Here is a 26,985-nt window from a genome sequence, read left to right as displayed (position 1 = left end):
GTGTACCTTGGTTACCAGCATCCGCAGAAGCCGGCTCCCTGCACATTCAGATCGTTGCTCTCTCGCTGTCAAACACAGCGATGTGTGCTTCACAGCAGGAGAGCAATGAACAAAAAATGGTTCAGGACATTCAGCAACGACCGGCAACCTCACAGCAGGGGCCAGGTCGTCACTGGATGTCACACACCGCGACATCACTAGCAAGATCGCTGTTGCGTCACAAAAACCGTGACTCAGCAGCGATGTCGCTAGCGTTGTCGCTTAGTGAGACGTGGTCTTTAGTCATGCCTCTTTTCTGCCTGATTGAAAGTGTACAAATTGCATCAGAATTGTGGCGTATTTAGCTTGGAATCCTGTCCCCACCCTCCTAATTGTCTTAGTACAAGTAATACATTTCAAGATTTTTTTTTTTTCATTTAGAATCAAGTAAAGAGCAGTTTGCTTCTACAAACGTTGCAGATGAACTTGTTAAGCTTTTTAAAAAGCAAACTGAGCATGAAAAAAGAGAAATGATTTTTGAAGTTCTTGCTCCTCTTGCGGAAAATGGTAAGAATAAGTGATTCTCATTGATTTCCGAAATGTAATCTGTTTTAAAGTGATAATGAACCATTTTGTTTCTCTTCTATTCTTCCCTGCTATCAGTGTCTTGTGTATGTACTTCCAGACAGCTGGGATCACTTCCAGTTCTATCCGGATTCCTAAGGACGTAGCCAATTATAAAGATCAGATTAGTAACATAATATAAAAGTGTTATATTTGCACAGATGGAGAATTTCCTAGTCTTATCTATAAAATAGGTTCCCTTTTAAGCAGATTTCCTATCATGTGGAAAAATGCTACTGCAAGTTAATAGCATTCTGAACGTGCCCAGAGGAAATTAACTTTATTTCTCTGGGCAGCGTTCTGGTTTCAGTCATCAGGGAGGCACCAGTGCGGGTTCAGTCACCGCTCTGTGTATGCAGAGCAGCGGCAGTAATCACTTTTCCCGCACTGACTGACAGCCGCTCAGCACTAGAGTAAGCTGCCAGTCAATGCGGGGGCACGGTTACAGCTGCTGCTCTCCATATTCAGAGCTTTGACTGAACCTGCGCCGTCCTGTAATTGGCATCATCTGTATCTACAAAAACTTGTAATCAGTCCCTCTGTCTATTTAGAGGGTGAAAAGTAGTCACCATGCTCTTTGGTATTATGCTGTGTACCACACTGACCATGAACCAAAGAGAGCAAAGGAGAGGGTTGTCTAAGGAGCTTAGAAGGAAAGCTTTAGACCAACATGGTAAAGGCTATAAACCATCTCCAAACAGCTTGATGTTCCTGTTATTATAGGTGCACATATTATTCAGAACTTTATGTATATGGGACTGTAGAGAACCTCCATGGACATGACCACAAGTGGGAAAATTGATAACAAATTGAAACGACAGATAATACGAATGGAAACCAAAGAGACTAGAACTACTTGTAAAGAAATTAGAGGTGAACTCGAAGGTCAAGGTACATTAGTGTCAGATCGCAACGTCCATCATTGTCTTGTCAGTTGAAAACAACTGCTATAAGCAAACTTTAAAAAAGTAAGACTGGAATTTGCCAAAGTACATATTGACAAGCCTGAAAACTTTTTAGATAGCGTCCTTTGGACAAATAGGACAAAAATGGGACTTTTTGGCAATTCATAAGAATGAAGCATACAAAAAAAGCAACTTTGTACCTACTCTGAAACATGACAGTGGCTTGGTTATGTTTTGAGACTGCTCTGCTGCATCTTGCACAGTGTGTCTTGAATCTGTGCAAGGAATAATGACGTCTGTAGACTACCAAGGCATTCTGGAGCGAAATGTGCTGTCCTGTATTAGAAAGCTTGTTCTGAGCCACAGATTAATAGACCTAAAACAGGTTAAAGGGAACCTGTCACCTACTCTCCTGCGGGGCGATATGGTAAGGTCCGATGCGCTTAGCTGCTCTCTGTTCTGGCGCCTCCCCTCTGCTTGCAATCGCCTTCATCCTTACTTCATGTGGATGACGTGTCCTAAGTCATCCACACAGTTCCCTCCATTACACACTCACACTTTGTTCTGTCCTGTTGAGGGTAGAACAAAGTACTGTAATGCATAGGCGCGGGATAAGGTCAAAGAATGCCCACGCCTATCCATTACAGTACTTTGCTCTGGCCTCTGCAGGGCAGAGCAAAGTGCGTGAGCGCAATGGAGGCCTCTGTGTGGATGACGTAGGATGCATCATGCACATTAAGCAAGGAGGACTGCAATGTCACAAGATGGAGGAGGTGTTGGACCCAAGAGCAGCAATGCTCATCGGACTGGACCATATTGGACCGCCCCACATGTGAGTAGGTGACAGGTTCCCTTTAATGATAAAACTCACAGCTAAAAACATCCAAAAATGGTTAAGAGCAAAGCATTGGACTATTCTGAAGTGGCTTCTATGAGCCCTGATCTAAATCGTATTGAGCATCAGTGGATGGAACTGAAACATACAGTCTGGAGACAACGACTTCACACCCGAGACAGCTGGAGCAGTTTACTCACAAGGAGTGGGCCAAAATTACTGTGGACAGGTGCAGAAGTCTCATTGAGAATTACAGACAGAAATTGTTTGCTGTGATTGCCTCAAAAGGTTGTGCAACAAAATATTGTGTTACTAATAGGGATGATCGAATATCACAAATATTCGGCAATATACGGTTTCGCGAATATCCAACGAATAGGTCGCCGCTATGTGAATATTTGATGCGCAGTGTAAGTCTATGGGAAGCCCGAATAGTTGCTATTTGGCAACTATTCGGGTTTCCCATAGACTTAGGCGGGCTTTGCACACTACGACATCGCAGGCCGATGCTGCGATGCCGAGTGCGATAGTGCCCGCCCCCGTCGCAGCAGCGATATGTGGTGATAGCTGGCGTAGCGAAAGTTATCGCTACGCCAGCTTCACACACACACTCACCTGCCGTGCGACGTCCCTGTGGCCGGCGACCCGCCTCCTTGTTAAGGGGGCGGGTCGTGCGGCGTCACTGCGACGTCACACGGCAGGCGGCCAATCAGAGCGGAGGGGCGGAGATGAGCAGGATGTAAACATCCTGCCCACCTCCTTCCTTCCGCATATCCTACGGAAGCCGCAGTGAGGCCGGTAGGAGACGTTCCTCGCTCCTGCGACTTCACACACAGCGATGTGTGCGGCCGCAGGAGCGAGGAACAACATCGGACCATTGCGTCAGCGTAATTATGAATTACGTCGACGCTGTACCGATGATACGATTACGACGCTTTTGCGCTCGTTAATCGTATCATCCAGCCTTTACACACTGCGATGTCGCATGCGATGCCGGAAGTGCATCATTTTCAATTTGACCCCACCGACATCGCACCTGCGATGTCGCAGTGTGCAAAGTGCCCCTTACATTGCGCATCGAATATTTGCAAATAGTCGAATAGCGGCGACCTATTCTGCGAATATGGGCGTAGCCGAATATTTGAGGTATTCGATCATCCCTAGTTACTAACACTTTTGTCCAGGTCATTTTCATTAGTTTGTTGGTTTTTTTTTTTTTTTTTAATTCTTTTCAACCATAATTCTAAAGCAATGTCTCGTTTTCATTAGTTGCTATTCAGTAAATTTAAATGGACTTTTCTCAGTTTCACGGGTCTCACATGATGTAACAACTTTACGTGGGCCCCGAGAGCAAGTGCTGACACTGCTGGAACAGCACCGTAGGGGAGAATAAGTGATTCTATTTTAACGGGGCAAACACTCAGATTGAGAAGGTGCTGTCCTTGTAGTAGACAACCCCTTTAACAGAAGGGTACCAATAATTTTTTTTCTACTTGTCTAATCAAGAAATCAGATACTTTACGTAAATACTGATAGTTTACAGCCGAAAATCTTGCTGATAGGTTCCCTTTAATTAATTCACATAAATTTACACTAAAAACAATGGATACTCCCTTCTCATAGCTGCGCTGTTTTATGACATCAGCACTGCTATTTCCAGTGGGTGATGTGACAATGTTTTGTCACGCGCCTGCTGCTGCCAATCCGCTTTGACTGAATATTGCTGTCCTGCAGACAAACGGCGTCCACCGATTGGCTGTCACACAGCAATGTCAAGTCACTCGCCAAAAAATGCAGCTTCAACATTGTAGTAAAGATGTGACTGTCAATGTGAAAGGTACAGTGCGTATCCACTGTTTTTATTTTAATTGGGGTCCTGAATTGGTTAAGCAATGGTTGTTCAGTAACAGACAACCCTTTTAAATGAAACGTAATGGGGTATTCTCATCTCCAAGATCCTATCCCAGTATGTAGTAGGCATAATAATAATAATAGCAAATTCCTTCAATTAGAAATGTTGCATAGTTCTGATATAGCCATATCTCTTATCTCGTGTGCAGGACATTACAGCCTAGGTATCTATGGTTATGACCACACGAACTGTCACTAAAATGAGTGAACGTAACCATGGATACCTAAGCTGCAATGCCCTGCAAATGAGGTAAGTGTCATCGTGAATTAGAAGAATTATACTATATTTCTAATTGGAGGTATTTGATGAAATTATTATTCTTAAACCTACTACATATTGGGATAGGATCTTGAAGATGGGAAAACCCCTTTAATTTTTGGCTTTTATAACTTGTTTATTTCAGAAAGTATATTTCTATTAACCCAGTGCCCTCATTGTTACCTTTTTATACTCAGTTTAGATGATAATGACAGATTCTGTCTTTACTTTGCACTGAAATATGAAGAGTGCTGAAAGGTTCCTTCTTTCATTGTATGTATTGAGTGCTACCTGTTCCTAACAGTTTAATTGCTTGTAACACATGATAAACAACTCGCTACCAACTACTGTGTTATGACTTGTCTGAAAAGCCAAAGTGACCTTTCTGTAAGACGCGGAGTGCTGTATTCCCGCTGACATGGCTCCTACTGAGACTTTCTGACAGAGGTTGTTAACACAATAGCAGAAATGCAATTTGCAACCAGAAAGAAACCATGATGTGTTGTACACAAAGGCCTGTACATTCCTTATCTGTCATGATATGGCTGTAGTGTATATTGAAAAGATACAGCTACATTATGCACTACCCTGTCCTGGAGGCATCATTGCCTATTGAAAAGAAGAAAGTCCGCTGACCAGCCATAACAATAAAACTACCGGCTTAATAGTGCATTGAAGAAGGGACCAATGTGTAAAAGAATATGGCATTTGTTGCACTGAGACACCTTTTTCCATTGTTCCATGGTCCGGATCCTTGTCTGGGGCTTTCAGAGTGAATGCTCTTCAGCTATCCAGCCCAATGCACAGCTGGCTACAATGCATTTTATGTTTTGACACTTTTCTATTGTAGTCAGCGCTGATGTTGATAACCATTTGTGTTGCAAAAGGTCTGGGATTGCAGCTGTAGTTGTGGTATTGGACTAGACGAGCTAAACTCTGCTGTCCCTGCTCATCAATGTGATTGGAGAACTCATGGCCCTAGTCACTAGTTCTCCAGTTTTCTTTAGAATTGTATGTTGAAACAAAAGAAACTCTGTGGCATGAGAAAAGTCTATCATTTTTCCACAGTTGACTCTTACCACTATTCCTCAGGTAGGTAGCAAATATGTAGTCGATGGGGATCTTACTGTTGGGGCAACCACTAATCACCAGAACGGGTCCTGAGCCCCTAGTTGTTCCTTGAGTTTCAATGCAATGTCAATCGACCATGAACGCTGCTGATCCATTTGGAGACCCTTCAGTACTATGCGCCATACGATTATGGTGGAGCAGAATGCCATAACAGTCAGTGATGAGCATAAAGTGTGACAATTATCAGCGTGATGATGATTCTGGTATACTTGTGTTAGTGGTGAACATACCATAAAGTGACTCAAAGCTGAAATAAAAGCACTTATACTTTTAATATTGGGATCTTTACACGTATAGAAGTCATATCTATAGTACAGATTGCAACTTATTTTATACTAAAACCTATTTATTAGCTATGTGAATGAGGGGGTCCTCAGTCCATCTTTGGCATGGCCAAGGACTCGGTACAAATGTTCTGCCATCTTCGTTACAATCTTTCACAGTTCCCATTATATTGAACAGTGATCACTTTGGAATTCTGCTTGGATTGAACTTCCAGCCTTGCACACACTGACTCTGCAGGAGTGGAGCACACACACACAGTGTCAGTGTGGGCGATCTCCGGGTAGCTGACGCTGAAAGTAGTGGGGAATGAGAGCACGCCCAGACTGACATGTGGGTGTGATCTCCGCTCCAAATTGAGCACTGTTATTTATCAAAAAGGGAGGTGGGGAGGATTGTAATTGAGGGGGCAAAATGGTGCACTGAACCCTTGGACGCCCCAAAGGTGCACCGAGGACCCTTATTCATATATGTAATTAACAGTTTCTGTATAAAACAAAATTAGTGAAATCCTTTTTTTTTACAGATAGTCTCCTCTATGAATGTGTAAGTGATTTATTTTGCATTTTGGGGAGTGGTAGTGACACTCCCTTTATTGTATCCACCTTGACATTGCCCTAGGTACAGTTGGTCTTCCCTTTCTTCTCTATGGTAAATGTCATCTGCTGCAGAAGGAAGAATGGGAGTACCAGACTCCACAATTATACTATTCTATAACCAATGGACAGGAGAAGCAGCAGCCCCATATACACTGTGTGCGGAATTATTAGGCAAATGAGTATTTTGATCACGTGATACTTTTTATACATGTTGTCCTACTCCAAGCTGTATAGGCTTGAGAGCCAACTACCAATTAAGTAAATCAGGTGATGTGCATCTCTGTAATGAGGAGGGGTGTGGTGTAATGACATCAACACCCTACATAAGTTGTGCTTAATTATTAGGCAACTTCCTTTCCTTTGACAAAATGGGTCAGAAGAGAGATTTGACGGGCTCTGAAAAGTCCAAAATTGTGAGATGTCTTGCAGAGGGATGCAGCAGTCTTGAAATTGCCAAAGATTTAAAGCGTAATCACCAAGCAATGAAGTGTTTCATGGCAAGTAGCCAACAGGGTCACAAGAAGCGTGTTGGGCAAAAAAGGCGCAAAATAACTGCCCATGAATTGAGGATAATAAAGTGTGAAGCTGCCAAGATGCCATTTGCCACCAGTTTGCCCATATTTTAGAGCTGCAACATTAGTGGAGTATCAAAAAGCACAAGGTGTGCCATATTCAGGGACATGGCCAAGGTAAGGAAGGCTGAAAAACGACCACCTTTGAAGAAGAAACATAAGATAAAACGTCAAGACTGGGCCAAGAAATATCTTAAGACTGATTTTTCAAAGGTTTTATGGACTGATGAAATGAGTGACTCTTGATCGGCCAGATGGATGGGCCAGAGGCTGGATCAGTAAAGGGCAGAGAGCTCCACTCCGACTCAGACGCCAGCAAGGTGGAGGTGGGGTACTGGTATGGGCTGGTATCATCAAAGATGAACTTGTGGGATCTTTTTCAGTTGAGGATGGAGTGAAGCTCACTCCCAGACCTACTGCCAGTTTCTGGAAGACAACTTCTTCAAGCAGTGGTACAGGAAGAAGTCGATATCGTTCAAGAAAAAAAAATTATTTTCATGCAGGACAGTGCTCCATCACATGCATCCAACTACTCCACAGCGTGGCTGGCCAGTAAAGGTCTAAAAGAGGAAAAAAATAATGACATGGTTCACCTGATCTGAACCCCAAAGAGAACCTGTGGTCTCTTATAAAATGTAAGATCTACAGGGAGAGAAAACAGTACACCTCTCGGAACAGTGTCTGGGAGGCTGTGGTGGCTGCTGAACGCAATGTTGATCGTAATCAGATCAAGCAACTGACAGAATCTATGGATGGTAGGCTGCTGAGTGTCATCATAAAGAAAGTTGGCTATATTGGTCACTCATTTTTTGGGGGGTTTTTTTGCATGTCAGAAATGTTTATTTCTAAATTTTCTGAGGTTATATTGGTTTACCTGGTGAAAATAAACAAGTGAGATGGGAATATATTTGGTTTTTATAAAGTTGCCTAATAATTCTGCACAGTAATAGTTACCTGCACAAACAGATCCTCCTAAGATAGCCAAATCTTAAAAAAAAAACCACTCCAACTTCCAAAAATATTAAGCTTTGATATTTATGAGTCTTTTGGGATGATTGAGAACATACTGTAGTTGTTGATCAATAATAAAAAAATCCTCTAAAATACAACTTGCCTAATAATTCTGCACACGGTGTAAAGGAGTTGTGTTGTCATAGACCAGAACAAGAAAGGAGTTTAAATTGTAGTTTCCTCAGACTTCATACATGGGCAAGTAACCTTTGAAGTGTAATTCATGAAATCGCTGAACCTCTTCATGGTAGACCACAGTATTCTGTAATCCTTTACTGTCCATTTCTGAAATTCCGGCAGTGACTAAATACATTTACCAAGCTGCTATATATTGAAGAAAAATGGAGGGCAACATTTTATAGCCTTAAAATTCCACTTTTTTCAAATCTATGTTCTTGTGTTGCCATGGTTATGAAAGTTGAATACTTTTTCTACTCCTGATTACCGCAAAATGCCTGAACACTTTTGTTATAGCTTGTTGAAGTGATTCACTTGAGTCACTCATACAGAAATAACTTGGGAAAGTGGTGACACGGAGAACATCTACATTAATTATGCAAAGAATAAAAAGGTTGAAATTCTTCATAAGCTAAATTTTACCTGAACCTAGCTCTGAAATTGTACACAGCCTCCTTAACGGGAATCTGTCAGTGGAATCCTCAGTACCAAGACAGGTTATTAAACTTGAGGTTATGTAGCTTGGAAAAACAAAGGCTTGGGGCGATCTTAATACAATGAACAAATACATGCGGTGACAGTACAGAGCTCTCTCTAATGATCTTTTTACACCTAGGCCTGCAATAGGGACTAGGGGGCATCCACTAGGGCGGCACAGTGGCTCAGTGGTTAGCACTGCAGTCCTGAAGCGCTGGGGTTCTGGGTTCAAATCCCACCAAGGACACCATCTGCAAGGAGTCTGTATGTTCTCCCCTTGTTTGCGTGTGTTTCCTCCCGGTACTCCGGTTTCCTCCCACACGCCAAAAAAACATACTGATAGGGACTTTAGATTGTGAGCCCCATTAGGGACAGTATTGCCATTTTATGTAAAGCACTGTGGAATTAATAGTGATATATAAATTAATAAATATTATTATTATCCACTACGGCTAGCGGAAAGGAGATTTCATCATAATCACAGATGCAGATTCTTTACTGTAAGAGCAGTGAGACTATGGAACTTTCTGCCACATAATGTTCTAATGGATGATTCACTACTAAAATATAAGAGAGGCCTGGATGCCTTTCTAGAAAATATTATTACTGGTTATGTGCACTAGATTCTATGAAGGGGCGATGATCCAGGGAACTAGTCTGATTGCCGTATGTGTAGTCGGGAAGGAATTTTTTTCCCTTTAATATGGTGTTACTGTTGGCTCCATGGGGTTTTTTGTCTTCCTCTTGATTAACATGTTTATGTTAGGTCATGGGTTGAACTCGACGGACCTAAGTCTACTTTCAAGCTTAAAGACTATGAAACTATGAATCACAACCCTCCTAAGCAGTCTGTATGGGCATGCAAGTCCTAGAAAGTTGAATAAATTAACACCTTGATATCTGCGATCCTATGTCTTTTTCCAGAGAAATCCACTTTTTTCTTATATGTAAAAGACCTGTAAGGATGTATGGACCAAACACAGATCAATATGATGATTTGCCTTCATAGCTTATTTTCCATGAAAGGGAGCATTACCAGTGTGTGACATGTAATGACTGACAGTCTGCTCTCTTAATCCCACACATAAGGTTAGAACTAACAAAGTACAATAGAGCTAATAGTACAGCAGAGCTGAATCTTGACTCATTATAAACATTTGCAGCAGCATGTGCTCTCTCATATTGCTGACAGTTCTGCTACAGAGCTATTCCTGTAGCACAGTACAGCAAAGTTGAACCTTGTCTCATTACGAACACAACAAGCACGTCTGCAGCTGTTCTCTCACGGAGCTGTTAGCTCTGCTGTACTTCCCTTCCATCACATTGGATGCCTGTGAGATGGAAGCTGAAGTACTGTGAGAGGACTGCAGCTATAAACGCTTACTGCTGCTGTACTGTTGGCTCTGATCTTACTGTGGAGTTGTGTGTGACAATTGAGAGAAAAATGTCAGTCATTATATGTCTCACAATGGTAATGATCCCTTTCATTTACAATAAGCCCTGGAGGTAGATTGTCAGAGAGATCTATAACAGCTCATTTACATATAAGTAAAATGTGAATTTCTCTGGAATAAAACATTGGATCACAGATATCAAGGTATCATTTTATTCAGTGTTCTATAACCTGCATGCCAACATAAATGACTTAGGAGGGTTGATCCTACTGTCAGATTTCCCTTAAAATTGTTCACAAGTCTCTAGACCCATGTATTTCACCTATAGGAGTGAAAGTTCATAAATTGCAATGGTCAAAACAGTGTTTGAAAGAATAGAATCACATCCTAGAGGTGGCATCCTACAGGTGGTATATTAAAATGTTTCCTCTGGAAGTGGGCACATTCAGCAGTACCTAGTGCTGTCCATGTCTGAAAGAAGGTTCTTAGGAACAGAATGACGTGTCTTTATTCTTAAGTCCCTCCAGTTGGTGTTCAGTCACAAAGTTACCACAATCTCCGTAATACATATGGAACATTTCTTGGTAAGAGTATAAGCTGTCCCAATTGCCAAAACCATTTTCTCCTCAAGGGGAAGGCAGACAAAAGGGAGAAATAATTTTTATTTTCTGGTCAATTGACAATAATGTACACCATCAAGTCGTAATATTCCCAACACAGATAAACTAATGTTGTGATGGCGCCCCCTGATACCCAAAACAGCTCTAACTTTTAAAGGGAACCTGTCACCAAATTTGGCCCCTATAAGCTGCAGCCACCATTAGGGAGCTCTTATATACAGTATTCCAGATTACTGTATATTAGTGCCTTTTATTATTCTCACCTAGGTAATGGTCTAGTCCGATAAGTGTCGCTGCTCTCCGGTCTGGCGCCTCCACTCTGCGGCGATCGACGTCCTCCTTCTATCCAGCACAGTACGGATGACATGTCCTACGTCATCCACACAGGCTGACATTGTGGTCCTCTGCAGGCGCACTTTGATCTACTCTGTTCAGGGCAGATCAAAGTACTGTAATGCACGGGCGCGAAGAAAGGTTAAGACCGCCCAGATGTGCACTACAGTATTTTCATCAGCCCTGAGCAGGGCAGATCAAAGTGCGCCTGTGGACCGCAATGCCGGCCTGTGTGGATGACATAGGACACGTTATCCATACTGGGCTGGGTAGGAGGCATTGGACTGGAGAGCAGCAACACCCATCGGACCGGACCGCCCCCTAGGTGAGTATAATAAGTGATTTTTACGTTCTACATCATGGCCCGGGCTCTTGTATACAGTATTCTGGAATGCTATACATAAGAGCTCACTGGGGGTGGCCGCAGTTTATAGTTGGCAAATCTGGTGACCGGTTCCCTTTAAGGAGGTGGCCTTCATAAGACCTGTGAAAGTGTAGTTTTTATCTGGCACCAACACATTAGCAGTTACTCTAAATAAGGCTACATGTGCACACTGCTTTTTTTGCTGCGTTTTTGGTGTGTTTTTGGCTGCAGTTTATTTGTCAGAACTTTCTGACATTTGACTTCCCAGCAAAGTCTATGAGAAGTCAGATTTTCTATGCGCACATTGCAGTTTATTTGTCAGCGTTTTATTTGTCAAAAGTTTGTGACAAAAAAAATGCAGCATGTTCATTCTTCCTGCGTTTGTCAACATTTGTCGCAAAAACGCAGGTTGTGAAAAAACGCACCAAAAACGCACCAAAAATGCACCTATAATTACAAGCATTTTTTGTGACATTTCCAGGCTCTCTCCAGTGTTGGCTGCAGTTTGTGAACACAAAAAGATGCAGCGTGCGCATGTAGCCTAAGTCCTGATATTATGAGGTCGGTCCTCTATGGACCAGCACATGGATCAGACAGAGGATACAGGCATTCCCTAGTTACAGTTTACTGGATGTTCTTCCATTTGCATACTTGGAACACCCCACAAGACTTGTCATTTAGGAAATGGTCTGACCCTGTCACCTTGTCATCACAATTTGTCGTTCAGTTCCTTACGCTAGCCCATTTTTCTTGCTTTCAACACATCAATTACAGAAGCTGACTAGTATAACCCACTCCTGTAACAGGTGCATTTGTATTAAATTGATCACTAGTAATAAATATGTTTATTTTTATTAGATCATCTAGAACTACATATGACCAGCTGGACATTATTAAAGAGGACCTGTCACTTGGCATAAATATGTCTTTACCTGGTGTAAATGCTGCTGCTCTCCTGAATCTGGGGATATTATTTTGTTCCTCCATTGTAAATATATGTTCCTATTGTCCCTCCTAGTCTTTTTCGCCAGGGTTCATGGTTCTCACCTATTGTCTTCTTGAGGGCCAAGTCCCCTTGGCCGAAAAGACTATCGTCATATGACGGAAAAAAGGGGGCCATAACTCAGAAATGGGGAGGTGCAGGCACAAAAAATAAACAATGCCAGATTAAGGAGAACAGCACCATTTAAGCCAGTTATAAGAAGACATATTTGTTTAGGTCCTCTTCAACCTTAAATTTAAAAATAGCAATTAGTCGGTCAGTATCTTCCCTGAAATGATCAATCGGTGAAGGGGCAGAAAGCTTTTTGAAGGTCTCCTAGGTTTATGCGTCCAACATGTTAGTTATTCTCAATAACTTAAATTTGGTGAACTCTGTTACGTGTATATGTCTTCAGCCACATCTGAATATTGTCAATAAGAATAAAACCAGCTTTTCTGTGGGGGATAAATCTGAAATGTCTGAGGCACGCTTGGCATCAGACAGGCGAATTGTGTGCATGTCAGCTGTTCTGTGTTGGAAAAGCTTTGCCATTTAATATGCACTTAAAGCAACATCTGTTACACAAAATAATCATCCTGACAAGTGACTGCCTCTGGAAGGTTGATGTTTATTTAAGGCGCTGCGTGGGTTTTGCATTGAAATGCATATTGGTAATCTACATAATATTAACATTTGATGCTCTCTTGTATGCAAAGATCTGGCATTGACTATCTAGTACAGTGGAATTGCACTGCCAAGGTGGGGTAGACATATTTACCTGGACTTGTGTTCACAATGCAAAGAGTGAAACCGCATGCAAATGTATATGGAGTGCATGTAGATCTTACCATCTACATACAAAAATATTGTCAGTCAAAATGGATTTGTCTTTGACTTCATTTTGAAATCTTTCATTCCATAGGTTAAAATTATTAGAGGGCTGTCTGTTTTTGGTTTTTTTTTTGTTTCTTGTTTTTTTTTTGTTTTAAGGTTACCAGAGACTAGGGATTCTTATAAACGCATGAAACACATTGTTGCTCTGATAGGCCGTAAGTGATGACACCCTAACCACAATGCAGACAATTGGTGGCCTCAGGAGTCAGGTCACTGGCGATCAAGATCTGTAAATAGAACAATATATGAAATAGGAAAGAAGGAAGCGCTGTGAAGGAGCTTAGTAAATTGGATCCTTGCAAAAATTCCAAGGGCGCTCACCTAGGGGGGGTTGCACACCCTAGTACAACAGCGGTGAATTGTGAAACAAAGTAGGACAATAATCAAGCCAGACGCTGACACTCCACCTGATGAAGATAGTTTGCCTACTGAAACGAAGCGTTGTGGTTTATGCTCAATAAAGGCTTTTAAAAGACAGAAGAAAATCTCCTTTTTGGCCCTCCACCGGAACATTTGTAAATAGAACAAGGCACTTCTGAAAGGGCGTGCTGATCAAGTAGGGTAATATCCCTTAAAATTATTGCGACACTTAAAGATCCAAGATAGAATTCTTTATTGGTTAACGAAATCCACATTTAATTATTACACTTGTCAAAACTCCAAGCAGCAGAGACATGGGTTCCAGAACAGCCTGATGAATATTATTAGAAGAAAGCGCTGAGTATAAGGCGACAACCCGCTGCGGGAATAGAGCAAGTGAAAGGTTTCAGTCTGGGAATCATGATGTTCTCATTTCTAGTTCATTGGATTCCAGCAGTAAATGCGACTTTTTTTTTTTTTTTTTTTTTTTATAAGCACCCCTACACTTTTGTAACTTAAAAATAAAAACTACCTTTAAGGCTAGGTTCACACACTGCGTTTTTTTGACGCTGCGTTTTTGTGCGTTTTTTGCGGCAAAAACTGCACAAAAACGCACCCGCGGCAAAAAAACGCGGCAAAAAACGCACGCGATTTGGTGCGTTTTTTTGCTGCGTTTTTGCTCACTGTGTCCTTATGCGTTTTTTATCAGTGAACAAAAAAAAAAGGTCTGATGTCATTTCCTTCTTCAATGTGTTCTTCATTCTCCACTAGTGTATGCAGAAGAGCAGACAGCTGCAGAACTACAAGGCTCAGCATACTCCATCCAATATTGTATGCAGGAGAGCAGACAGCAGCTGCAGAACTACAAGGCTCAGCATGCTCCATCCAGGACTGTATGCTTGAGGGAGAGTCAGGGGGAGCAGACCTACAAGGCTCAGCATCCTCCATCCAATAGTGTTTGCAGGAGAGCAGACAGCAGCTGTCGAACTACAAGGCTCAGCATCCTCCTTCCAGGACTGTATGCAGGATTTCTTTGCCCCCCCAAACAAAAAAAATGACGTGGGCTTCGCCATATTTTTGTATGCTAGCCGGGTACAGCAGGCAGGTACGGGCTGCCCCCAACCCCCAGCTGCCTATTTGTACCCGGCTGGGAACCAAAAATATAGGGAAGCCCTTTTTTTTTAAATTATTTCATGAATTTCATGAAATAATTTTAAAAAAAAATGACGTGAGCTTCGCCCAATTTTTGAGTCCAGCCGGGTACAACTAGGCAGCTGGGGATTGGAATCCACAGTGCAGGGTGCCCATGCTTTCTGGGCACCCCCGCTGTGAATTGCAGTCCCGCAGCCACCCCAGAAAATGGCGCTTTCATAGAAGCGCCATCTTCTGGCGCTGTATCCAACTCTTCCAGCTGCCCTGATGCCTTGTGGCTCGCTGGGTAATAATGGGGTTAGGGCTAGCTGTATAGCTGGCCCTAAGCCCGAAATTCATGGTGTCACGCCAATATTAGACATGGCCACCATGAATTTCTAGTAAAGATAAAAAAAAACACAACACACAGAAAAATATTTTTATTAGAAATAAAACACAACACAATTAGTGACTCCATCTTTATTGAAATAAAGAACCCCCCCTCCGCAGTAATCCTGGGTCAGGGTCCCGCGCCGTCCAATCCGGATCCAATATCATCTGATCGGTTTGCTGGAAGGCAAAGCGATCAGATGATGTGTCAGGATCAAGTGCCTGAATCCCATCACACATCAGCTGATTGTATAAAAGCCGATTATACAATCAGCTGATGCATCGGTGCAAAAACAAAAAAAAAAAAAAATAATACTCACTTATGTGCTGATTACCGGCAGCTCCTGCAGCGATGGGGCGGGAGTCTGATCCTGTCCGATCGCTGCAGCAGCTGCCGGTAATCAGGGATGAAGTCTCCTGACGCATCCGCTGATACCGGCCGGGCGCCCGCGTCACCGCGATACTTACGATCAGCTGATGCGTCAGGTGACTGCATCAGGTGATCCATCGCCAGGTCCTGCATCCATCGGAGGTTTCCCGGCCGTCTGCACACAGCCGGAGCGGGGGTGGCGATACCGTGAGAGGAGATGGGAGCGGGCATGGCACCGGGAGTCTGCAGACAGGTGAGTATAACTTTTTTTTTTTTCTACTGTTAACTTTTGTTTTCGCAGCCGCTTCCACCTCCTGCCTGTACATGGCGCCGCACGGGAGCATACATGCACAGGACTGGAGGTGGAAGCGGCGGTGACGGTACCGGGAGGATTCACGCTTCTGTATATACTGACAGAAGGAATCCTCTTCCTGTACACGTCACTTTACTACCCACCTCCTGCGTTTATAGCTGCATTTTTGGTCTTAGAAACGCACCAAAACGCAGCTATTTGCGTTTCTCATTGCGTCTTTCAACATCCCATTGAACTCAATGGATGAAAAGCGCAGTGAAAAACGCGGGAATAATTGACATGCTGCGTTTTTGTGGCACCACAAAAACACAGCTGAAAAAAAACAGATGTGTGCGGACAGCAAAAATGAAAACTCATAGACTTTGCTGGGGAAGCAAAGTCCTGCAGTTTTGAGGCCAAAAACGCACCCGAAAAACGCGCAAAAACGCCGCGAAAAACGCACTGTGCGCACATAGCCTAAAGCTTTCTTCCAAGAAAGAAATTTCCATAGAATTCAGCTATTTGACTAAAGGCTATCACAAACAGAAGTCTTGACAGCCAATGAATCCTAGAACCGTGGAGGTTCACTGTAGTTAAAAATCTTGAAGCCTTTAAATCTTATCGCTGTCAGCTTGTATCTCTGCAGTCTTGTCATTAATAGTATATGCTGTTGTTTTTTGTAGATGCCATAAAGCTTCAGCTGGTGGAGGCTGGTCTGGTTGAATGTTTACTTGATATAGTCCATCAAACTGTGAATAGTGAAAAGGATGATGACATGGCGGAGCTGAAAACCTCCTCTGATCTAATGGTCCTTCTGCTTTTAGGAGGTAAGTACACGTCCAATTTAAGAGTCCAGGAAGACAGGTGCTGAGCGAGAGGTGGCATATGTCCAAGATGAGAATCACCAGTTAAATCCCACTGTCAATCCGACAGGGGGATTTAGCGCACGTCGTTCTCCGCCCCCATTGGCGGCCCTGTGACATGATCACTGGGTTCTGATGGGTTGTCATGACAGTCGGGGGTCAGCTGATGACTCTTGTCACTGTGATGACGTAGTTCCTGTGGACATCGGCTGAGCACTCTGTACAGGACAAGCGATTGGCCTATACTAGCTTCAAGTTCTCTAAGGGGACTAGTAAAAATTTATAAAAGTGTACAAAATTTTTTTTAAAAAAATATGACAAATTAAAAGTAAAAAATTCACATTTGGCATCGCTCAGAAATGCCCAATCTATCAAAATATAAAAATAATCTGATCAGTTAAATCCGTAACAAAAAAAATCAAGATGCTAGAATTACGTTTTTCTGGTTGCTGCAACATTGCAATAAAATCCAATAAAAGGTGATCAAAGCAGCGCATCTACCCAAAAATATCAGTAAAAACGTCAGCTCAGGTGCAAAATATAAGCCCTCACACAGCCCCAGATCGCGAAAAATGAGAACGCTACAGGTCTCGGAAAATGGGGACAAAAGCGCAAATTTTTATTGGCAAATTTCAACATTTTTTTCACTACTTAAATTAAATAAATATATTCATGTTTGGTATCTACTTGTAGTTGTACTGACCTGGTGAATCATAATGCCAGGTCTGTTTTACCATATAGTGAACATAAGTAAAAACCCCAAACACAATTCTGAAATTGCACTTTTCTTTGCGATTTCCCTGCGCTTGGATTTCTTTCCCCGTTTTCCAGTACAATATAGGGCAGAATGAATGGTGTCGTTGAAAAGTAAAATTTGTCCAGCAAAAAACAAGCCTTCATAGGGCTATATTGACGGAAAAATAAAAAAGTTATGACTCTTGGAAGAAGGGAAGGAAAAAACGAAAAATGGAAAATCGCCATTTCATAGTTGGTGAAGGGGTTCAGGTCCATTAACCCCTTCACGACTGGCCGATTTTTCGCCATTCTTCCGAGAGATGTACCTTTTTTATTTTTCAGTCAATATGGTAATATGAGGGCTCATTTTTTGCGGAACGAGTTGTACGTTTAAATGAAACCATAAGTTTTACCATATAGTGTACTGGAAAATGGCAAAAAAATTCCAAATGCAGAAAAATTGCTAAAAAAAAGTGCGATAGCACTATGGTTTTTGAGATATTTTATTCACTGTGTTCACTATATAGTAAAACTGATGTGTGGGTGTGATACCTCAGGTCAGTGCGAGTTTGTACACACCTAACATGTATAGGTTTACTTTTATATGAGGTGTTAAAAAAAAATCGGACGTTTGTCTGAAAAAAAGTGGCACACGTACGCCATATTCCGTGACCTGTAGTGTTCTCATTTTTTGGGATCTATGGCTTAGTGACGGCTTATTTTTTGCATCTCGAGCTGAGCTTTTAACTGTACCGTTTTTGCGTAGATGCTACATTTTGATCTCCTGTTATTGCATGTTGCGCAAAATTTGTGGTGACCAAAAAACGTAATTTTGGCGTTTGGAGTTTTTTTTGCCGCTGCGCCGTTTACTGATCAGATTAATTGATTTTATATTTTGATAGATCGAGCGTTTCTGAACGCGGCGATACCAAATGAATGTGTATTTTTTATTGTTTTAACCCTTTAATTTTCAATCGGGCGAAAGGGGGGAGATTTGAACTTTAAGGTTTGTTGGGTTTTTTTTTTTAATTTTTTAAAACTTTTTTTTTAACTTTTTTTTTTTTTTTTTTTTTTTTTATCAGTCCCCCTATGGGGCTATATGGATCCACAATCCGATCGCTCTGCCATATCTGCTTTGCACAGCTATACAGCTATAAATAGCAGATATGCTCACTTTTTGCTTCACTCGGCTCTGGGCCGAGTGAAACAGAAAGTAGTTCATGTCAGGTATAGGAGTCATTACATGACCCTGTTCTACCATGACAACCACTGAAAGTCACGTGATCATGTCACGTGACTTCCGGTATCGGGCGGTAAGTAAAAGTTTACTGCCGATGCCGTTATAATGGCGCTGTCACATATTGACAGCGCCATTTAAGGGGTTAAACGGCATGAGCAGATAACGATTCTGCTCGTGCCTAGCAGGCACACATCTCAGCTGTGAAAATCAGCTGAGATATGCGCCGATCGTGGCATGCTGAAGGCAACAGACCGCGGGCAGTAACATTTTGACTGCTAGGACGTAATATTACTACCTGCGGTCGTTAAGGGGTTAAAAGGGGTAATCATGTGAAAATAAATTTTCACCTATGTGCTGAATAGGTGATAATTTGCTAATCGGTGGGTATCCCACTAAGGGACCCAGACTGATTGACAGATAAGGAAATTAACCTTTGGTTGGTAGAAAACTATTGTAAAGTCTTTTTGAAAATTTAATTGTATGTACTTCCAAAACAGTATGTAATGGAATGGTTGTAAAAAGAGTTGAAATATATATATATACCGTATTTTTCGCTTTATAAGCCGCACTTTTCCTCCCAAAAATTTGGAAGGAAAATGGGGGGTGCGTCTTATAATCCAAATATAGCGGTACCTGGGGGTCCTGTCTGTGCGGCGATCGGGCGGCCGGGTGCCTGTGGCTGCGTGCAAGCGGCCGGGTACATGTGCTTGCATGCAGTGTCAGCCGGGTACCCGTGTCTGTGTGCGAGCGGCAGCCGGGCGCTCTGTGCGGGCGGCAGCCGGGCGCTCTGTGCGGGCGGCAGCCGGGCGCTCTGTGCGGGCGGCAGCCGGGCGCTCTGTGCGGGCGGCAGTCGGGTGCCGCCCGCACGCAAGCACAGCTACCCGGACGCTTGCACGCAGGGTGGGCGGGCAGCCTGCTGGCTGCCACTTTGCGTGCGGGGCGGGCAGCTGTGCAGCAATTTACCCAGTTTGTCCGCGCTCCCACTTTCAAATGATGGCGCCGGGGGAGCTCTTGGGGGCGCCATCACTTGAATCGGGACCGCAGACACACTGGGAAATCGCTGCATCGGTCTGCTCCACCACTGAGCCGTCACCGCCGCTGCCACCACTGAGCCGTCACCGCCGCTGCCACCACTGAGCCGTCACCGCCGCTGCCACCACTGAGCCGTCACCGCCGCTGCCACCACTGAGCCGTCACCGCCGCTGCCACCACTGAGCCGTCACCGCCGCTGCCACCAGTGAGCCGTCACCGCCGCTGCCACCAGTGAGCCGTCACCGCCGCTGCCACCAGTGAGCCGTCACCGCCGCTGCCACCAGTGAGCCGTCACCGCCGCTGCCACCAGTGAGCCGTCACCGCCGCTGCCACCAGTGAGCCGTCACCGCCGCTGCCACCAGTGAGCCGTCACCGCCGCTGCCACCACTGAGCCGTCACCGCCGCTGCCACCACTGAGCCGTCACCGCCGCTGCCACCACTGAGCCGTCACCGCCGCTGCCACCACTGAGCCGTCACCGCCGCTCCCACACTGAGCTGTCACCGCTGCTGCTACCACTGAGCCATCATTTGAACCGGGACCGCGGACACTGGGACATTCACTGCACCGGCCTGCTGCACGATTCACCCGCCGCCGCTGCTGCCGCCACCACGGACCCCACGGCTCCTGCCACCACGGACCCGCTGCCACTGACCCGCCGCGCCTGCCAGCACAACCTGTGCCTCCTGTGACCCCGCTTCACCACCACTGCTGCCTTCCTCCGGTAAGAGAACACCGGAGGATAAGACGGACCCCGTTTTTCTTTTTTTTTACCTTTTTTTATGTCTAAATTTGGGGTGCGTCTTATAATCCGTGCGTCTTATAAAGCGAAAAATATGGTATATAACATATATGTATGTATGTATTTATATATTACACAACATGTCAACATAGCCTAAGGGGAACCATCTATTATATAAATAGTAAATATTTTTGCCGTATATAAAAAAAAGTGAATATACCCCTCACATTTTTGTAATTATTTTATATCTTTTCACGAGATAAAACTGAAGATATGACACTTTGATGCAATGTAAAGTAGTCAGTGTCCACCTCCGTGGTGTCATGTCACCCATTAGTGTTAGTTGTAAATTCTAATAAGTGTGTTAAATTTGGTGTTATCGCTCACACACACTCATAATGGTCACTGGAAGTTAAACATGGCACCTCATAGCAAAGAATTTCCCTGAGGATGTGAAGAAAGAATTGTGGCGCTACATAAACATGGCCTAGGCTGTAAGACGATTGCCAACACCTGAAACTGAACTGCAGCACTGTGAGCAAGACAGGTTCCACTCAGAACAGGCCTCAACATGGTCGACCACAGAAGTTCAGTGTACATGCTTAGTGTCATATCCACAGGTTGTATTTTCAAAATAGACATATGAGTGCTGCCACACAAACAATACATCAAATTGGTCTGCATGGCTGTCGTCCCAGAAGGAAGCCTCTGCTAAAGCGGATGCACAAGAAAGCCCACAACAGTTTGCTGAAGCAAGCAGGCCTGTACTGTGCGTTCGTTCTTTCACGGATGAAACATCCGAGCACCTGTGATACTCGACCGAGTACCCCGATGCTTGATAGAGTGCCGAGCATGCTCGCCCATCGTTAATGGCCCCACAATATATTGACACTTTGGGCACAATTTGGCCATTGTCACTTAGGGGTAATAGCGGTGTGTTGAGTTATTTAGAAGGCACACCAAATTTACACTGGTATAAAAGCTTCACACTAACTACTTTACATTGCATCAAAATGTCATATCTTCAGTATTGTCCCATTAAAGATATAATTATTTACAAAAATGTAAGGGGGTACTCACTTTTTTATATATATTATACACACAGATGGTTCCTCTTAGGCTATTTTCGCACGTTGCATTTTTGTGGTGCAGATTACGTGTCGTTTGTCTAGTGTACATGTACAGTGAAGGAAATAATCATTTGATCCCTTGCTGATTTTGTAAAGTTTGCCCATTGACAAAGACATGAGCAGTCTATAATTTTCAGGGTAGGTTAATTTTAACAGTGAGAGATAGAATATCCAAAATAAAATCCAGAAAATCACATTGTATAAATGAACCGGTAGAGATATAGAATATAAAGGGATTACGATACACTCACCTTTTCAGGTTGTGCAATTCCCAATCCCTATGTAGCACATTCAGTAGCGGTATCAGCCGCAGCCCCGAAGGTGTATAGGATGTAGTAGGACGTAAGTAGAAATCGGGTATATACCGCTCTGATACTAAACGGTATATTAATATAATCTCTTTATTGTTCATACAGGTCTACGTGTTTCAGAGACATCAGTCGCCTTCCTCAGGACTACAAAAGAACCTTCTTTTGATGTCCTGAGGAAGGAGACGAATGTCTCTGAAACGCGTAGACCTGTACAAACAATAAAGAGATTATATTAATACACCATTGAGTATCAGCGGGGTATATACCCGATTTCTACTTTTGTCCTACTACATTGTATAAATTATATAAATGTATTTGCATTTTGCAGAGAGAAATAAGTATTTGATCCCCTACCAACCATTAAGAGTTCTGGCTCCTACAGACCACTTAGACGCTCCTAATCAACTCATTACCTGCACTAAAGACAGCTGTCTTAAAATGTCACCTGTATAAAAGACTCCTGTCCATAGACTCAATTAATGAGTCACTCTAACCTCTGCAACATGGGCAAGACCGAAGAGCTTTCTCAGAATGTCAGGACAAGATCATAGACCTGCAGAAGGCTGGAATGGGCTACAAAACCATAAGTAAGACGCTGGGTGAGAAGTAGACAACTGTTGGTGCAATAGTAAGAAAATAGAAGAAATACAAAATGATTGTCAATCGACATCGATCTGGGGCTCCATGCAAAATCTCTCCTCGTTAGGTATCCAGCATCTTGAGGAAGGTGAGAGATCAGCCTAAAACTACACGGGGGGAACTTTTTAATAATCTCAAGGCAGCTGGGACCACTGTCACCAAGAAAACCATTGGTAACTCATTACGCCGTAATGGCTTAAAATCCTGCAGTGGCCCCAAACTCCCACTGCTCAACAAGGCACATGTACAGGCCCGTCTGAAGTTTGCCAATGAATATCTGAATGACTTGGAGTGATTGGGAGAATGAGCTGTGGTCAGATGAGACAAAAATTGAGCTCTTTGACCTGAACTCAACTCGCCATGTTAGAAATGCTGCTTATGACCCAAAGAACATTGTCCCCGCTGTCAAGCATAGAGGTGGAAACATTATGTTTTCGGGATGTTTCTCTGCTAAGGGCACAGGACTACTTCACCGCATTAATGGGACAATGGATGGCATTATGTACCGTAAAATCCTGAATGACAATCTCCTTCCCTCCGCAAGGACATTATAAATGGGTCGTGGCTGGGTCTTCCAGCACGACAATGACCCAAAACATAACAGCCAAGGCAACAAAGGAGTGGCTCAAGAAGAAGCACATTAAGGTCATGGAGTGGCCTAGCCAGTCTCCAGACCTCAATCCCATAGAAAACGTACGGAGGGAGCTGAAGCTCCGATTTGCTAAGCGACAGCCTCAACATCTTAATGATTTAGAGATGATCTGCAAAGAGGAGTGGACCAAAATTCCTCCTCACATGTGTGCAAACCTCATCATCAACTACGAAAAAAACTTGCCAACAAGGTTTTTGCCACCAAGTATTAAGTCTTGTTTGCCAGAGGGATCAAATACTTATTTCTCTCTGCAAAATGCAAATACATTTTCATAATTTAAGAAATCAGACACTCACTGGTTTGTAGCAAAATCAAAAGACTGATTTACTCAGGCATAGGGAAAAGGTGCTGGGATTGCGTGCACATGGACAACGGCCTTTTCGCAACGATTACCGATGCTTCCACGGGTCCAATACGGTTAGTTTTGTTGACCATAAAACACAGGAAATGTATGATTATGTGTTTTGAAGCATTTGTGCATGTCCCCATTGCTCTTTATGGTGACAAACGCTGCAAGAATGCTGAAATAAGTGACATGCTCAAGTTTTAAAAAATGCAGCAGTGAAGGCTTTGAGAAAGCAATTTAACGATGAGTACATAAATTCTAATTTCTTGTGTGCTTCAATGGGGGACACAGGAACCATGGGATGTCCTAAAGCAGTCCCTGTTGTGGAAAACTAATGGCAGTACTGCAAAAGGAAGAATAACAATCACTCAGGTTACTACACAAGCAACTGCCACTTGCAGTACCTTTCCACTAGGATTTGTATTCATTAACGCAAAAGTAAGAGGTCCATAAAGATGTGGACACTAAGTAGAGGCCCAATGTATTAGAACAACAGATACTTTGAGGCATGTGTCCCAAGGAAGCTTTTACCACATGGGAGGAGTGAGCCGTGACCTGGCAGGGGTAGCCTATCTTAGCCCAATCTTCCACATGAGTAAATAGAGCCCCAACACTGGTCCAATCTCTGCAAAAGCATGCTGGGAAGACCAACAAAGAGCTGTGAGAGAAAGCTAAAGCTACACAGCTGTAATGATCTCACATTGTGTAAGAGCCTCTCAGGAAGATGAGACAAAGTACCTAAAGGATGGAGAGCTATCTCCTCATTAAGGTGGAAGACTGAGAACCCGATAGGGAGAATGCAGGGTGCTGAGTTGAAGACTACTCTGTCCCAGAGGAGGAGAGAGACAGGTGAGAGCCACAACTCTGAGCCTCGCCTGATGGATGAGATCACTAGGAGGACTCGGACTGGCTGAAGAAGCCTATATGAGTGTGACCTTCCAGCATCTCCCACTTCAAAATAAAACTGATTAGCTGGGTGACGCACTCACTATGCCGTCCCCATACACGTTAACTCGGTGTGTAGGGTGACATGTAGGTAAACCCCCTGTCTTAAGAAATAGGCTGTGAAGTTGTAACCTTCTCTTTACAGATAGTAGATTGTGGCAGCAAAGGCGAAACTACAAGATGCAAGAACAGCTGTATTTCAGAATATATAACTGTACAGTACATAGAATACAGGTAGTCTGGAATATACAGCATAATGTGAGGCAATAATACAAGTTGTCGATTATCTAATACAACAAACGTACAATAAAACCCAGCATTGTAACATACAGATTGTACTCTTTCCAGCTATGCTTGGAGCTTGGCTGCACAGAGTACAAGGTACAAAATGACTGATAAGGTGACTTCTGGATCAGAAGTGAGGAGAAGAAAGGCCAATGCCCAAACTGTGACAGAACAGGACCACAATGCACAGCAAACTAAACCTAGAGCAAATACTTGAAATCACCAGCAGACAGTGCTGTTACCAAGCAATATAACATAGACAGGATTCAATGCAGACAACATAATGTAAGAGATGATCTACATATCCCTGGATAGCTAAGGCCAGAACACTCACCACTGAATCTATAGGGGAAACTTCCTTGTAAAAGTTTAATTCATCAACCAAAAGGAAGCAACATGAAAATATGGACCAGGTGAGATACAGCTGCTGGACCACCGATAATGTTTCTTTCCCGGCAAACAAAGAGCCTACATGTAAGTAGAGGGTGACTTTGCAGAGCTGCGAGCAGCCAGTGGTTTGTAATAGTGTGAGGTGAAGCCAGACGGTAGCCTGGAGAGGTCAGGCAGCAGCGTGGCAAAAGCAGTGGTCGGCGCTTCTGGGGAGTTCGGATAGCGGCCTACCAGGTGAGACCAGTTGCGATTGAAGGTGCCCCCCAAAAAAATCGGCAGGTACCCATGGATGTGGCATCTTAAAGCTGCTGGTGCTGCCGATGTTCAGAAGGAGCGTAACCTACTCGGAAGGCAAAAGGCAAGCCTGATTGGCCAATGGGAAAGGGAGGTGCGACCTGCCAGGAGCTGGCTTGGCCACAATGAAGCTGTGGAATGAATGAGAATCACAGCCATGTTTGCTGTTAGAGTGACAGCATATCACCCATGGTTCCTGTGTCCCCCAAAGAAGTTGCTTAGAAAAGGGTCTATATATTTAAGCTGTGATGAATTGTGTTGTGAGTTATAAAGATGTTTGAGTTATAGAAACTATCCAGCTGCATTATGGGTTTACATTTTTTCCCACTTTGTGACAAAATTGGATACGATCACCTTCGAAACATGTTTGTTTCACTTCCTTCTAGGTAAGTTAGGCCTGTACAAGATTATCCTGAATAAAAAGTAAATCATTTTATTGCTTTTTTTTTTTTTAATTTTGCTTTTCCTATATCTATGAATTGAGGTTTGTGTTGAAAGTTGTTTTTCTTTGCACAGATGAGTCAATGCAGAAGCTGTTTGAAGGTGGAAAAGGCAGCGTCTTTCAGAGGGTTCTGTCCTGGCTCCCATCACACAATCATCAGCTACAGCTGGCTGGTGCCCTGGCAATAGCCAATTTTGCTAGAAATGGTAATTATCTTTTTGTTTTATGAAGCTGAGTTCATATCTATGGTACAAACGCCATTTTTCTGCTCCATCGTAGAAACAAGAAAAAATATTTTTTAAGTTGTGATGGATCATCAAATGACGGACACCAGCAGACAAGTACTTCATTTTCTGGAGCCATTTCAAGGGTGCCAACACTTTCGGCCATAACTGTGTATCCCTTACTAGTACTAATTTAAAGCAATGTTATCTGCCAGGCTTGATAGTAATATGTTTAATTTAGATGGAAACTGCATTCATATGGTGGACAACGGCATTGTGCAGAAGCTCATAGATCTTTTGGACAGACATGTGGAGGAGGGGAACGTAACGGTACAGCATGCTGCTCTTAGTGCTCTACGAAACTTGGCAATTCCTGGTAAGTGATCCAAGGACTAACATAATTTCGTATTGAACTGGTGTTTGTATTGAATTATCCATTGCTTGTCTTTTTCTCAACCCCGTAAAATAAATTATTATGTTCTCTCATATGATGTGTAAACTAATCCATCATCGTAAAACAGTCCACAAGTGGGTGTATCCTGATTATCCTGTTGACATTCAATCTGCTTAAAGAAAATGGTTTAGCACAAACTATTTTTTGTTTAATTATCCTCTAGGAATTAAGTTACAATCTTTAACAAAATACTTTATTAATTAATTTCACTTCCTTTTGCCCTAAATACCATGCTGCAGTACTTCAATGTCCAGTCCATGTTCCTTTAAAAACTCCATTTAACTGCTGCTCTCGAAAAATCAAAATACTATATTCAAGCAATCTGAATTTCAGAGTTTCCCATAGCTGAGTACCAGGCTAGGGAGCAAGAA

At 43.1% G+C, this 26,985-nt stretch overlaps 1 protein-coding gene across 2 annotated transcripts in view; it reads left to right on the top strand.

Annotated features, from left to right (window-relative positions):
* Positions 1-26,985, top strand: part of RAP1GDS1 (Rap1 GTPase-GDP dissociation stimulator 1) — a 174,784-nt gene that overhangs the window by 139,280 nt on the left and 8,519 nt on the right. For both annotated transcript variants that reach the window (XM_075350945.1, XM_075350939.1), the window contains 4 exons: positions 421-546; positions 16,576-16,719; positions 26,011-26,142; positions 26,402-26,536. In XM_075350945.1, coding sequence (XP_075207060.1) covers positions 421-546; positions 16,576-16,719; positions 26,011-26,142; positions 26,402-26,536 — 537 coding nt within the window. The remainder of the gene's footprint in view (positions 1-420; positions 547-16,575; positions 16,720-26,010; positions 26,143-26,401; positions 26,537-26,985) is intronic.

This window comes from Anomaloglossus baeobatrachus, chromosome 1 (assembly GCF_048569485.1).
Source record: "Anomaloglossus baeobatrachus isolate aAnoBae1 chromosome 1, aAnoBae1.hap1, whole genome shotgun sequence".
Classification (NCBI taxonomy): Eukaryota; Metazoa; Chordata; class Amphibia; order Anura; family Aromobatidae; genus Anomaloglossus; species Anomaloglossus baeobatrachus.
This window is presented reverse-complemented; position numbering and strand designations above follow the sequence as displayed.